The sequence below is a fragment of the Diadema setosum genome, chromosome 10, assembly GCF_964275005.1.
Source record: "Diadema setosum chromosome 10, eeDiaSeto1, whole genome shotgun sequence".
NCBI lineage: Eukaryota > Metazoa > Echinodermata > Echinoidea > Diadematoida > Diadematidae > Diadema > Diadema setosum.
This window is the reverse complement of record NC_092694.1, coordinates 36,864,643-36,879,129: the sequence shown is the minus strand read 5'-3', so window position 1 is coordinate 36,879,129 and position 14,487 is coordinate 36,864,643. Positions and strand designations below refer to the sequence as shown.

General features: G+C 39.8%; 1 protein-coding gene across 1 annotated transcript; it reads right to left on the bottom strand.

Annotated features, from left to right (window-relative positions):
* Nucleotides 1–9,655: 9,655 nt before the first annotated feature.
* LOC140233995 (E3 ubiquitin-protein ligase TRIM56-like) lies at nucleotides 9,656–10,759 on the bottom strand. Its single transcript, XM_072314081.1, has one exon. It carries the CDS (start codon nucleotides 10,757–10,759, stop codon nucleotides 9,656–9,658), a length of 1,104 nt encoding a protein of 367 aa, XP_072170182.1.
* Between the last annotated feature and the right edge of the window lie 3,728 nt (nucleotides 10,760–14,487).

Genomic DNA, 14,487 nt, shown 5'->3' with positions numbered 1-14,487 from the left:
ACATTTTTAATCTATCTTCAAATTCAGTAACTGGAAGGGGGTGTTATGGGTTTTTGAACACCCCCCCCCCCCCCCGCTGGCGAACAGGGTCCGCTTGAACAATATAATGAATTATATACATATCACATGACACAAAAGTGAACGCTACTATTTCAGTTTTTGCAACATAGATAAATAACCAACGTAACGTCTTACTCTTTTGATTGAAAATTTTTCAAAATTTTCCACCCTGAAATCGTTAAATGTCAGTTCTAAAGATGAAAAAGATTCCTCGAGTGGGAGATTTCTTTCCTGCCGCTTCTTCCCCTCTCGGTCGCTCCCCCAAGGTACTCTGATTTTTAAATAATTTGAGCAATAATTGACGAAGGTCACGGAACAATTGGATAATTTTTGTTTTTTGTTTCTTTTTTTGTGTGAATTAACAAACAACCGACTTACCGTCTTACACTTTTATTCAAAAAATTTGCAAAGATTTTCCCTAGTATGTGCACCTAATCGATGAATGCAATTCTAGAAATGCAGAAGCAAGGGGTTATAACCCCTCCCATATCCTCCCTATGTGCGATTTTCAAATATTTTTTTTTTTCAGATAAAAAAAAAATCACGTAACAAAAAAAAAATGGGTTTGTGTGTGTGTGCTTTGTCAGTAAAAGATAAAAATACCCGCTCTCACGATATACGGTTAGCATACGCTCTTCATTTGTTAGGCGAACGTCTGAAAACTAGACTTTGCCCGAAGATTCGAAAGTATTCGAGCGTATCTATGTAGGCCTATAGACTTTGCAAATTTCGCACCCCCCTCTTAATGGTGTGTATACGCTATAGGCATGATACGCTAGCTTGTATGCTAGTGATTGTGTGACGGGGATTTACTTTTTTGATTGAAAATTGTACAAATGTGTCATTCAAAATATGCACCAGATCGTTAAATTCCAGTTGTAAAATGTGAAAGCTTGCTCGTAATAGGGGTAAGGAACTACATCTCCTAACACCCCCACTCTCCTAAAACAGGAAAAAAAAAATATTCCAAACGGCCTTGCCCTCCCAGACCCTACTCCGGTCAGTCCCTAGTAAGAAAGGCCAACTATTTCAAATTTTCAGAAATGAAAATCCATGAAAATCCTATAGTTACGGACCTGCCCGGGTTCGCTCAATATTGATATTTCTTAATGACATTTCAAGAAGAACAAGAAGGTTTTCCATGCAACACAATTACTGGATTGACTTGGCTAAGCAGCGCTTGCCTATTTTGTTTTCTTTATTTTTTTTTATAGGTATGTCTCCATACATAGATCACTTACAGTAAGACACTACACAATTGAACTTACCTTTTGCACCGTTCAGATAAAAGAGGTATGATTCACTGGCTGAGAAGAACAACCCTGGATTTATCCTCTTAGTAGCTCCAAGCAAACATTGTCTTTCAAAAAACAAAACAAAAACAACAACAACAACAACAACAAACATACACACACGGTATAGACACAGAAGGGACACATCAAGAAGCGATATATCTCTGGTGATGACTTGATGTGAAGGCAAGGTTTGACTAACACAGCGCGAGCAGGCCGACTATATGAATGTTATCACATGCACTGTACGTCATAACAGTACTTCATACCGGATATTGCAACATTTTACAGCTCACCAGAGTGCTCTTGCGCAATGTGGTGCTCTTTTTTTATTGCAATTGACAAGAAAAAGTCAATACACGAAGGACAATGGTAGCGTAAGATCGTAATTATGATAGTAATAATAATATTTTAAAGCCACTTTATGTGTCGCACAGCAAATCATCTTGGATATCGCTACGAAACCCCGATTAATTCTATTACAAAAATAAACAAAATCCACTCTTTTTTGACGTAGGTCAAAAAACCTATAATATTTCTTCTTATTTCATTCTCTTATACTGACATATGCATGATGTATATAGGCTTATAGAATATATCTGTGTGTATGTACGTATAAGCATGCAAATGTTTACGTCTGTTAAATGTAATTTCTCGTACACAGACACATTATATTTTGCGCGTTGTATTTCCCCCTCATTTTCATTTGTCCCATTTCCCCCACACTTTATATAAAAAGTCCGATGTGAGGAATGAATGGTAAATCATAGAGATCGTTTTACAAATTATTGTTTGTATCAGTTAAGAAAATTTGGGTAACACTTAGAGACCTCAGTATTTCCTTTATGCCACAGTCTTCTTACCCAGAAGAAGAAAAAAGAAATGTTACAACATCTAAATGAAAATGTCTGCGTTCTCTAATGAATTCAAAGATACCAACTTACTGCGCAACGGAAATGGGGAAAGTGAATGGAAATCAGTAACAACGACGAGCAGACTAAAATGAATGGTAAAAAACAAGCCAACTCCGGACAAAGAAACACACATTAACACACACACACATCGGTATATATATATATATATATATATATATGAAGAGTTTGTTTGCAAAAACCGATAAGTCCATATTTGTCAAATGGAGATATTTGCGATTAAAGGTCAAGAAAAATATAGAGAATAATAAGAAAATTTTTGCTTCTTTTGACCATAACTTCAAAAATATACCTTTATATGTAGTGACCAATATATCATTTGAAAGGTATTATTTTGTACTTTATGACAAACACCTTACTTCAAAATCTTCAAAAATGGACTTATCGGTTTTTGCAAACAAACTCTTCATATATATATATATATATATATATAAATATATATGTATATATACAACATATGAAGGGTTTGTTTGCAAAAACCGATAAGTCCATTTTTGAAGATTTTGAAGTACGATCTCTGTCATAAAGTACAAAATAATACCTTTTAAATGATATATTGGTCCCTACATATTGAAGTTATTGTCAAAAGAAGCAAACATTTTATTATTCTCTTTATTTTTCTTGACCTTTAATCGCAAATATCTCCATTTGGCAAATATGGACTTATCGGTTTTTGCAAACAAACTCTTCATATATATATATATATATATATATATATATATATATATCAATTATATATACACGCACGCGCGCCCACGCGCACACACATACACACACACAGACACACACACACGCACACGCACACGCACGCACACACACACACACACACACAAACCAAAAACCGTACTCACGGATTTTGCTGCCGATGATCCACTAACGTTCGGTGCCTCAATGCCTCCCCTCACCTCGCCCCCCCCCCCCCAGCCTGCCAACAAAATCGGAGACACAAACGTTTCAACAACGTTTACAGGCTCTTTACAATGTTTTGTTTTTATTCTTAACGTTCATTTCCAGACATGTCAGCTACAGGGAGTTGACGCAAAAAAAGATAGCATGATAACGAGGATAATTACAAATTTACCATGTGAAATGAGAAACCTGTTCGAAGTTGAGTTATCAACGCGATTCCAATAAAATATAACTAAATTTCAGCATGAACGTTTTGGTAAAATTGTTATATTTGTCATGAAACTTACTAATCAATTATTACACGATGCAATCACACTTGGTAATGCTACATTGCAGCATCAATAGATTTAGGCATACAGCATGAAGGTACAAATAGATTCTGATATGACGTGTATTTGCATAATATATCTATCGCGTATCAACTGCACGTAATTATGCATTGTGCAGAGTTTATCATTAGCAAAGCAATTTGTAGTACTTTACATATCATACAAACACAAAATATAAATGTATTTCAAGCTTATTTCATTTAAAGAAGCCTCATCGCATTCAGATGAAAAATCTTTTCACAAAGCTCTATAAAGTTTTTACTAAAACATAAGTCTCCGTTCTGCTCATCAACACTAAATCAACAATATTCTGTCTACATGCACTAAATATATCATGATCATGTTTATAACAAAATATCGGGGTCATCCCACGAGACCGACAACCACGAGTCATACAGCTGACGAATTCGACATTGAATAAAGGTCAATAAGTCATGCGTTTACAGCCCATGAGTTCGACACAAGGTAAAAACAGCCCACGAGTTCGACATATTATGCAACATGGGACTTAATGTGTTGGTCGCGTGGGCCTTGTTTGCTTTAGTATCGAACTCTTGGGCTGTATGACTCATGGGCTTTATGACTCGTGGGTTGTATCATTCTTGGGTGTCGTGCTCGTAACGTGCACCCCAAAATATCCGGATGGTCGTGTCTCTTGTACAACTTGTCATATATCGTGTGAAATTGATACGGAAGTTTTGCAATGGCCGACTCGAAGAAATTCACAAAGGTCTCATCGATAATATTCTGGGCATTTCAGTCATCGACAAGTAAGTTCATTCCCACAACAGAACAAAAAATAAGATTAGATCATAAACTGATTGCATTCATCAGCTTATCTGTGTGCGGTGACTATTACAGGAACGTATTTGAATTCCAACGGACCTGTTTCATACAGGCATTTGCCGCCATTTTGCACATACACGTTTGTACTTTACGGTGATGCAGTTTCTACTGCAGCGGCAGAGTAGTATAATAGCCAATCAGTTAAGTAATGTATACATTATTAATGTGGATATATGCATACATTATTGCTGGGCACAATAATCACAAACAAAATTATGTGTGAACATTGATGAAACGGAAACTTGACTCTGTTATCCTCTTTGTGTATAGTTATATCCAGCCGAACCTTATTTTAGGTATAGTTTTCTTAGAAATAAAGACAAAACGCTCTGTTAACTCTTTATGTGCCACGTTCGCACACCCGACTCATACGGGGTGCCAACTTCGCATATTCTGCTCAAACGCACAAACCCGCCCAAATCGATCGATAAATAGCCAAATGCCGCAGTACAATGAAAGCGTTTCTAGTGTTTCCATTTCTGTCACACGTAGCTTGCATTTTACGTCGAGATTGGCCATCAGAGAATGTTCTCTTTTTGATTTCTGAGTAAATTCCAAAGAGATTTTCCCCAGTGACTGCTAGAGTGAGGGGTCTTCATACGCCCTGTACTATTGTTTTGTGAGCGCAAGGAGCATTGGATGGCAACGAGGCAGTAGGCTCACCCCTCGTGCTAACACGCTAGCAAACGAGCAACCGAGGAGCAGCCAAAATCAAGAGCGTACTCGCGTAAAAGTTCAAGTTCGCGTAATACACGCTGTAGAAATGAATACTAAGTACTTAGTACGCAAAGTCCGCCATTACTAAGTGGTACAATGGCGGCCCCCATGCAATCACTGACTCAATTGTAGAGTCCGCCCTCTAGTGGTGGGGAGGAGAAAATCTCTTTGGTAAATTCTAAGTTTCTGTCACTGTTTTGTGCGGAAAAGTCATAGTGAGGCAGATATGTGAAAAAGATGCTCACATCCGGCGGAAAGCATGAAATTTTGCATAAATGGGTATTTTGGGGCGCTGATTTCAAAAATTGCCGGATCCAAGAGATCTGGCCATGGGGTCGGCCGCCATTTTGAATTCCAATATGGCCGCCGCCAAAGATCCCTATCTTCAGTTCTGAAAGACATAAGCCATTGAAATTTGATACATAAAAGCATGGTGGTATGATGACTTCAATAACAGACTTATTTGATATGTCTGACAAGCTGCACGGCAGCCAATTTGATTTTTCCTACATAGTTGCCATGTTCGAGTGTTGAAAATCTCTATCTCGGGTTTGTAAATTAGGCTACCTGATTGGGCGCGCGTTTGTAACTCATTGAGTGCGCGTTGCTGTATTTACATTGTGACGTTAGTGACAGGTGCATTATGCTTCATTTTTGCAACTTTTTTTGGCATGCCCGTGAATGTTAGTGGTGATGTTTGTCTTCGCAGCCATATTGGAATTCAAAAATAGTGGGCATTGCGTTTGTCAGACACATCATATCAATCCGTTTTTAGTATGTTTAAATACTTGTTTGCACCTAATTTCAGCGTCACTCACCACTGAGAACTCGAGATAGGGATTTTGAACATTTCATCGAGGCGGCCATATTGGAAATCAAAATGGCGGCTATTTTATGTTTGTCAAACACTTCAAATTAATCTGTCATCAAATTCCATAGATATGTCAAAACGCTCTTGTGTACCAAATTTTGGTGCTACAGGTCATTCAGAACCGAAGATAGGGATCTTTAAATTTGTTTCGTGGTGGCGGCCATATTGGAATTCAAAATGGCGGCCAATCCCGTGGTCAGATCTCTTGGATCCGGCAATTATTGAAATCAGCGCCCCAAATTACCCCTGTATGCAAAATTTCACACTTTCCGCCGGATGTGAGCACCTCGACCAATTTTTGTTACATATTATCTGCCCTACTATCATGCCTCTACAATAATGTAGGTAGGCCTACTGGTCATTTCAAAGGAAAGCAATCATCGATTACTCATACAATTTACATCAAATTTAAGCTTGGCATTCTCTCTACTACTTTAGTCGTTACAGGTGTAGGATATCAAAAGGCAATAAAAGTCACATATATTTAAAAACAGAAAATTTTTACCAAGGCATGATTCCGTTGCAGTATCAAAATAATGTGGCACATAGGGGGCTTACACTGCGGCACACAAAGAGTTAAATGGAATAAAGTGTGCTTAAAAGACTTCTCTCTCTCTTTCTGCTCTCGCTCTTTTATACCGAGTGATCATTATTGTATCACAGTTCACTTGTAACATAACAAGGAATATTCTAGAAGTTATGATTAAAAATATCCTATATTAACATTTCTTTCTGCTTTTTTAGCAGCTTTTATCACAAATATCTCAATTTGACACGAATGGAGTTAGCTCGTTTTGCGATAAAACCCCTCATATGTTAAATAACATGTTATGTTATTTGCTGAAATGACAACTCTCTCTCTCTCTCTCTCTCTCTCCCCCCCCCCAAAAAAAAAAACAAAACACACAACAACAATGCAGTGCAGATGTGTGGAGTACGTTATGCCTGTCGCTTTGGAGTCAATACTGGAATTCCGTCATCAGTAGTATATAAATCATTTTCATCAGAATCAGTAGTCTAAGCATCTTTGTTGCTTGAAAGTTTATGAAGTACCAAAGACTTAATACTAATTAACAGTGATTAATGCCATAAAGATGAATGTCATGGCAAGAGATTTGAGGGTTCAGGTCCTCCAATCCTTTTACATGTTTACATTGGATTTTTTTTTTTTTAAATGTATTATGGTATCCATATGGTTGCTTCTGTGAGACAAGAATCTACTGCTGATCGCACTATCGAGACAATAACGTAAGAAAGCGCAGTCCAAAATCACGGACAAGAACTACAAAAATGAAATCTATATCAAAGGAATCAAATTTTGTTCAAACCCCCACCTCCGAACTTTTGACCTTCACGCCATCTCGTAGTATAGGCCTACTCTCTGCAGCCATGTACTAGCGACTACATTAGTACAGAAACAGATTCCGCCGTCGTGACCATACTAAGGCAGCAGCCATCGCCCAATCACATACTGTTCTTTTGTTTGTTTGTTTGTTTGTTTAGGTTGGATTTTGTTTTTCGGTTGAGTCACATCTGCCCTTTCCTTGTTTATATCAATACAATTTCTTGATGTTCTACAAGAAATATACGGGTGCACGTCACGAGACCGACACCCACGAGTCATACAGCCCACAAGTTATACAGCTCACAAGTCATACAGCCCACGAGTCATACAGCTCACAAGTCATACAGCCCACCAGTTATACAGCCCACGAGTTCGACACTAAGTAAATAAAGCCCACGAGTTCGACATCAAGTAAAATAAGCCCAAGAGTTATACGGCTCACGAGACCGACACTACGCACAAAAGGTCCATGAGACCGACAGTAAGCAAACAAAGCCCACGAGACCGACACTACACTTAAAAGGTCCACGAGACCGACGCTACGCATACAAGGCTCACGAGACCGACATTACGCAAAAGAGGTTCACGAGACCGACACTAAGCAAAGAAGGCCCACGAGACCGACAGGACGAACAGCGCCACCTATAGACCAATAAATTGTATAGGGTGTCCTGATAATAGCATAGGAAGATATGAGAGATGGAAAAGAAGAGTTGCCATCTCCGGCAGGGTGTAACCCCATCAGTTGCCCCCCCCCCCCCCCCTGAAATGATCAGGATCTTTAATTGTGTTTGCATGGGTGTTTGTTTGTGAAAAAAAAAAACGAACAAAGTACAGTGAAAGTGTGTGACAGATCTTTCCACAGTAAACCTGCAAGGGTGTTGAATTAGTATTAATAAAAAATAAAAAATAACGTAATCGTCTATTAAGGAAGCGTAAGGGATTCGGAAATAATAAGATGCATCCATGAAAAGAGCTATTGTATTTCACGAAAAAAATGTACTGTGTGGAGGAGAATAACACAAGTCACAAATTGAGGTGAATCCCTGCGATATAAAACGTTTTAATCAGTAGCATTACTTTATAGTTACAGAGAAAATTACAAGTAGATCTTACTGCAAAACTTCCAAGCAGGAGGGTAGAATATCTAAAATAGAATAAGTAACTAGTGAATCGGGAAAGAGAAGAGGTAAAAATTATATCCTGTCCATCTTCTAGCTAAAAACTGGGAAAGCCTATCAAAATAGCACGATGGCATTATCAAAGCTCTAAAATTAATCCATACATCGTTCTTGCCCTCTTTTTAATTCATTTGTGGGGTTTTTTGTCTCTTTTTTTTTGGGGGGGGGGAATGAAGAATACTAATTCTTCTATTTTTTTTTTGGGGGGGGGGGATGAAGAACACAATTCTATTTTTCTACTTGATAAAAATGTCGCTCCCTGACACACTTGCCCCCCCCCCCCAAGTATGTAGAAATACATGTTTGATGTCGTTCATAATTATGTAGATGGTCACCACCTTTCAATTGATAGCATGACGAAATTACTACCACCAGTATATTATTTTTCCGCTCATGGAACACCCTGTACAGGTGATTGACATGTAGATGGCGCTGTGTATCCTGTCGGTCTCGTGGGCCTTCTTTGCCTACTGTCGGTCTCGTGGGCTTTCTTTGCTTAGTGTCGGTCTCGTGAGCCTTTTTAGCTTAGTGTCGGTCTCGTGGGCCTTTTTTGCCTACTGTCGGTCTCATGGGCTTTCTTTGCTTAGTGTCGGTCTCATGAGCCTTTATTGCTTAGTGTCGGTCTCGTGGGCTATGTTTGTTTAGTGTCGGTCTCATGAGCCTTTTGTGCGTAGTGTCGAACTCATGGGCTGTATGACTCCTGAGCTGTATAACTCGTGGGCTGTATGACTAATGGACCTATTATTGATGTCGGTCTCGTGGACCGTATGACTCGTGGGTGTCGGTCTCGTGGGATGCCCCCAAATATACATTCAAGCTGAAATTATGACTTCCCTAAAGAGTGTGGCTGGTATGCGGTAATTCAGCAGTTGGCTATACAGATGGTTTTGACCGCCATTGCAGGAATGGTGTGTGTGTGTGTGTGTGTGTGTGTGTATGTGTGTGTGTGTGTGTGTGTGTGTGTGTGTGTGAGATATTGAGCGTTTGAAATCCATGCTGCTTGTTAACTGCCATGCCTTATCTTCTTAATCCACTCTAGGTTAACCGGTGAGTCATTGATTCAGACACATAGACAAAATATATTACATTATCCGCCCGACAAGTCTGACGGCTGACCGTTTTCTTGATAATGTAAAAACATACTGCATGTGAACATACCACTTAAGATTGTAATCACGATAACACTACGTCATTTGAAGATTTCAACCTCTGAATCCGTTTGTGGCGCCAATCTCGAAGCACTCCAAAGTTGGGCTTATTCTTTTCGCCACCCTCGTGGAACTTGATCCGGCTTGCTCGCTCCATCACACTCGCCAGCTTGGAGTTGTCAGGAGCGCTCCGCTGTAGGATGCTTTCTAAGATATCCCGGAGCGTAGTGTGGGCGGAGAGGGCGTCCTCCTCAAGCGGTGCATCAGTGGCCTTCCCGATGAACTGTTGTACAGTATCCATGGCAACCAGTGCCCTTCGGTTCTCTTCTGCCACTCCTCGCAAGTCTTTGTCAAGTTCTGCAAAGAGTTGACCGATGTGATCCATCAGCGTCTTCTTACGGTCCTCCAGAAGTTGTGAGTAATCTGTATAGGCCTTCTCGACATCTGCAATAACCTTCCTCGCAGCTTCCTGTAAAATTACGCTATTTGTCTCAATTACTTTGTTTCTAATAAGGGCTGTTTTCCTCTCCTCCTTCTTGCTTTCCAGCTCCTTAATGCTCTTCGTCAAGCTCTCTTCGTGTTTAATCGCAGCTATGAAATTATTTCCTTTGTGCGCATGCTCCAATACTCCACATCTGAAACAGATGTACTTTCGGCACACTGGGCAGAAATGATCTTCTACTTCCGTGTGATGTTTACGACACGAACATCTCCCTTTAAGAGGGATATTTCCTCTCTGTATGTCGGCCACATCAACAACCGTGTGCTTGGAAAATGCTTTCCAGGTGGCGTGACTCCTCTCACATAGCGTGCACATGAATGCACTGCAATCCTGACAATATACGGCGGCTGCGGATTCCTCGGCGGGCGCGCAGTTCGTGCACGTCGGCCTCGAAATTTTCACGTCGTCTACGAGAGCCTTCAAGTGCATGCTCGTCTGCAGTTGGGTCAAACCTTCACTGGGAACTCGAGTCTGCTTTCTGCACACCGGACATGACATTGTTTTGGGCTGGTCTTGTACCTTGTGTAGTTGTTCGATACAATCGAGGCAGAATGTGTGGGCACAAGACAGGGACTTCGGTTCCTTGTGCATCGTCAGACAAATGGGGCAGCGCAGATTATTGGTCATGATTTGATGAAAAGACGCCATTTTCCACCTGTTTTTCATAAGAAAATGACAAGGTTTGATGTTTAAGACTTGCAAGGACAATTCCACTTGCAGACCTACTACAAATCATAGGCCTATGATTATGGGGCCTAACCTGAATGCACGTGAACAGAATATGCTCGTGCTCACAAAACTTTATTCATATCAGAGTATTTATAACTATGATCCCGATGGAATCCCATTTTCTTCGCTCAATTTTTCAATAATAAATTATATTCATTTCTGGTCAGTTTCCTTCTGTTTACGTTTGTATAACTATAATCAATAAACTTAAAATCCACAATGAGTTTTAGTAGCAATATATATATATATATATATATATATATATATATATATATATATAAAGAGTAAAATCAGTCGTTTAAACATCACAGGAGCCAAAAAATTGGACTGGCTCCTGCGGTGTTTATACGACTGATTTCACTCTTGATATCTATTTACTACACACCGACGCAGAACTTTCATATATATATATATATATATATATATATATATATATATATATATATATATATATATAACTACTCAAACTAAGAGAGAGAGAGAGATAGAGACAGAGAGACAGACAGACAGACAGACATACAGACAGACAGAGCATAGATGGTTATTAAAGGGATGGTATAGTATCAGTGGAGATGAGAATTGGGAATTGGGCTTTCAACTTTTTGCGAGATACCAAGTAATCACTTATGAAATAGTATAGAGCATACCATTCTAAGAGGAATTCAAAGTTTATTTGATGAAAATCAGTTTTAGAATGGCTGAGACATCCAAAAACAAAGTAAAACAAAGTGATCGTAATAAAAGTTGGGTCCCAACTTTTCTTAGGATCGCTCAAGACCAATTTTCATCAAATAAACATTGATTTCCTCTAGGAATTACATGCTCTCTCATATTTCATATAAGAGGTTTCTCATTAGGTCTTCCAAAAATGTCAGAAACCCGAAGTTACATCTCAACCAAAACTATGCAATCCCTTTAAGCTCTTCTTCTATTGATTCTCCAATCTCCATGCCCAAATAGGATGGCGTGTAAGTCATCACAAGATACATGTATCAACAAATTTGAAAAGGATATCCAATGACAAACAGACAGATAGATAGCTAGAAAACAAACAAACAAACAAACATGATGCATTGTATATAGTTTATGCACCAATGATCATTGCCACGTGTACTGCCTTCGCAATTCGTGACATAACGATTTGAGACCACAATTATGCGCATTGTTTGAAACGAGTTTGAAAGTTCCATATCAAAGTTTTACTATTATGTACTTCAAGGTGATTTGAACCTGCCTAACCTCATTTTCATGTCATAACATCAGGCACCATGTCTATAATGATCATCGGCTGGCCGAGATTGAGGAGGATAGTAAACTGAAGGAGAATGAAGCCCATGTGATTTGTGTTAAATGCAGGCAATATCAGTAGAACACATTATTGAAAGTTTTAGTAAAATCTAACACTCCGTTGAAAAACTTTACATTTTTAAAGTTTCCCTTCCACCATTGCTGTATGAGAAGAGTACAACATTTTGCGAAGTCATTTACGGAAAATGATATTTTCATTTTGCTATTCTGTACCTCAAGGTGATTTGAACCTGCCTAACCTCATTTCCATGTCGTAACATGAGACACGATATTTTCATTTTTCTAGCATAAGGCCACTTGACGTACCTCTTTCAGATACAGGGGAATAACAAAACCCTTTCTGTACTTGTCATTTAAAAAATAAAACCTTTCCTGCAATTCAATTCAATTTCAACTGTCAAAATCACAGCTTTTTAATGGATTATTCAATTTTCGTCAAATTTTCAATAATGTTTTCTCCTAATACTGAATTGCTGCATTCAATCATTTTACACGTGCATTTGAGATTCGATCACCTGTAAGTCACATTTACCCTTTCCAGACGAATGCGTTTAAATCAAAAACCTATGCCCTAATAGCAAAAAAGCTACTTATAGGAAGCAGGTGACCATTCGATCTTATTACTCACGATGTTACATGTTTTGTGCCACTGCTTGAGATTATCACATTTCATCGACGGAAATGAAAACCGATTATTTAGTGTTTTATAGGATGAAAGCTATGATTTCAAAAAAAAAAATAATGATAATCATGGCCGTACAATAATATTCTGGTTTGAATATTTCACCCTCTTCGTAATTAGTAATGTATGACAGTATCAACAAAATTTGTTGTAAAGGTATAATCCTTGTGATATGCTTGGTTTTGCTACCACACGCCAACATCACATTATTCTGTAAACGTTATGTTTAAAATACGCTGCAACGAAGGGCTGTTACGTATTTGTTTTACCTTGCCTGATGAACATTCCGATGTTGACTTGAAAACACTTGGCCCACCGTCAAGCAGGTCCGTTATGATACCAGCTAAGCAAACCTGTTGTTGTAGGACTTCCAAACACAAGTGTAGCACTTTATGAGGAAGTATTACGAGTATATAACCATATGAGCGAAATGAAGCTCTGTGGGTCACATGACGTGGACAAAGAAGCGCAAATGAACTCATTGAGGATGAGTCCAGAGTATACTCTTGCAAGTGTCTATGGGAAATGCGTGTTGTAGCAAAATTAGCCCGTCCTCAAAACGGAGAACAACGCAACACATTAGGCCTGCGTCACATCTCGAACACAAACAAGGCATAATATTTTACATCCTTAAAGGCCGTGTCACACCTTTCCGGGCAAGCCTTGCGTGCGACTTATGAAGAACAATTTTTACTACCCGGAGGTCCCCGGAATAAGCCGCACATGACAGTACCTAGCACGTATCTCACCCGTAGTCACCCGGAGGTGTGCACGCAAATCTTTTTACCCGCAACCATGTTTAGGCCCTGTTACACCTTTCCGGGCAAGCTAGGCAGGCTTGTTGCGTGCAGGAATTTTCCAACATACCGGAAATTTCTGAGGGCACACAAGGATTTTGGCGAGTCAGTGCATGTGTCTTACTTGCTGGACGCCTTCTACTTAAATTCTACTTGCGGGTATACTGTGTGACCTTTGTATACCAGTCGCGTGGGGGCTGACAACTCAGTGAAGGAATTCCTCTGAATGAATGGCAGAAGTCCCACGGAATGTCATTATCTTGGCTGCATACGGGGACTGCGAAGTACCTGCGTGGGAGTTGCCTGCGAAGTGCTGCCGCTAAGGGTCTCCTACTGGCGTTCTGCGTGGACCTCTCTGGGCATCCCCGCGACTCACCCGGAAAAAGTTTTGGTCATACTCAAAACTTGGCAGCGGTTAAATCGGACTTGCGGACCAACTGCTGAGAGCTCCGGGTAGCAAATTTGTTTCCCCGCAAGTCAAGCCGCAAAACTTCCCCAGATACGGTATCACAAGGCCTTGAGCATGCTCAAAACTTGTTCCGAGTGAGACGTGGGGGCTCGCTCGCAGATGTACACGCAGAACACCAGTAGGAGACCCTTACCGGCAGCACCTCGCAGGCAACTCCAACACAGGTACTTCTCAGTACCCATAAGTCGCTCGTAACAGAAAACAGATCGTTTTCAAAGCTCTCACGCAGGTCACACGGAATGCACGCAAGTAGAAGCTAAGTAGCACGCGTCTAGTATGGAAGAAACAAGTGCGAAAATTGCCAACATTCTTGTTCGCCCGCGGAAAATCTTCTACGTGCTGGAAACTATACCTCCTCGCAACAAGCCCG

What these genes read in the sequence shown, in the direction of transcription:
- LOC140233995 (XM_072314081.1), bottom strand. Translation starts at nt 10,759, where the DNA reads ATGACCAATAATCTGCGCTGCCCCATTTGTCTGACGATGCACAAGGAA.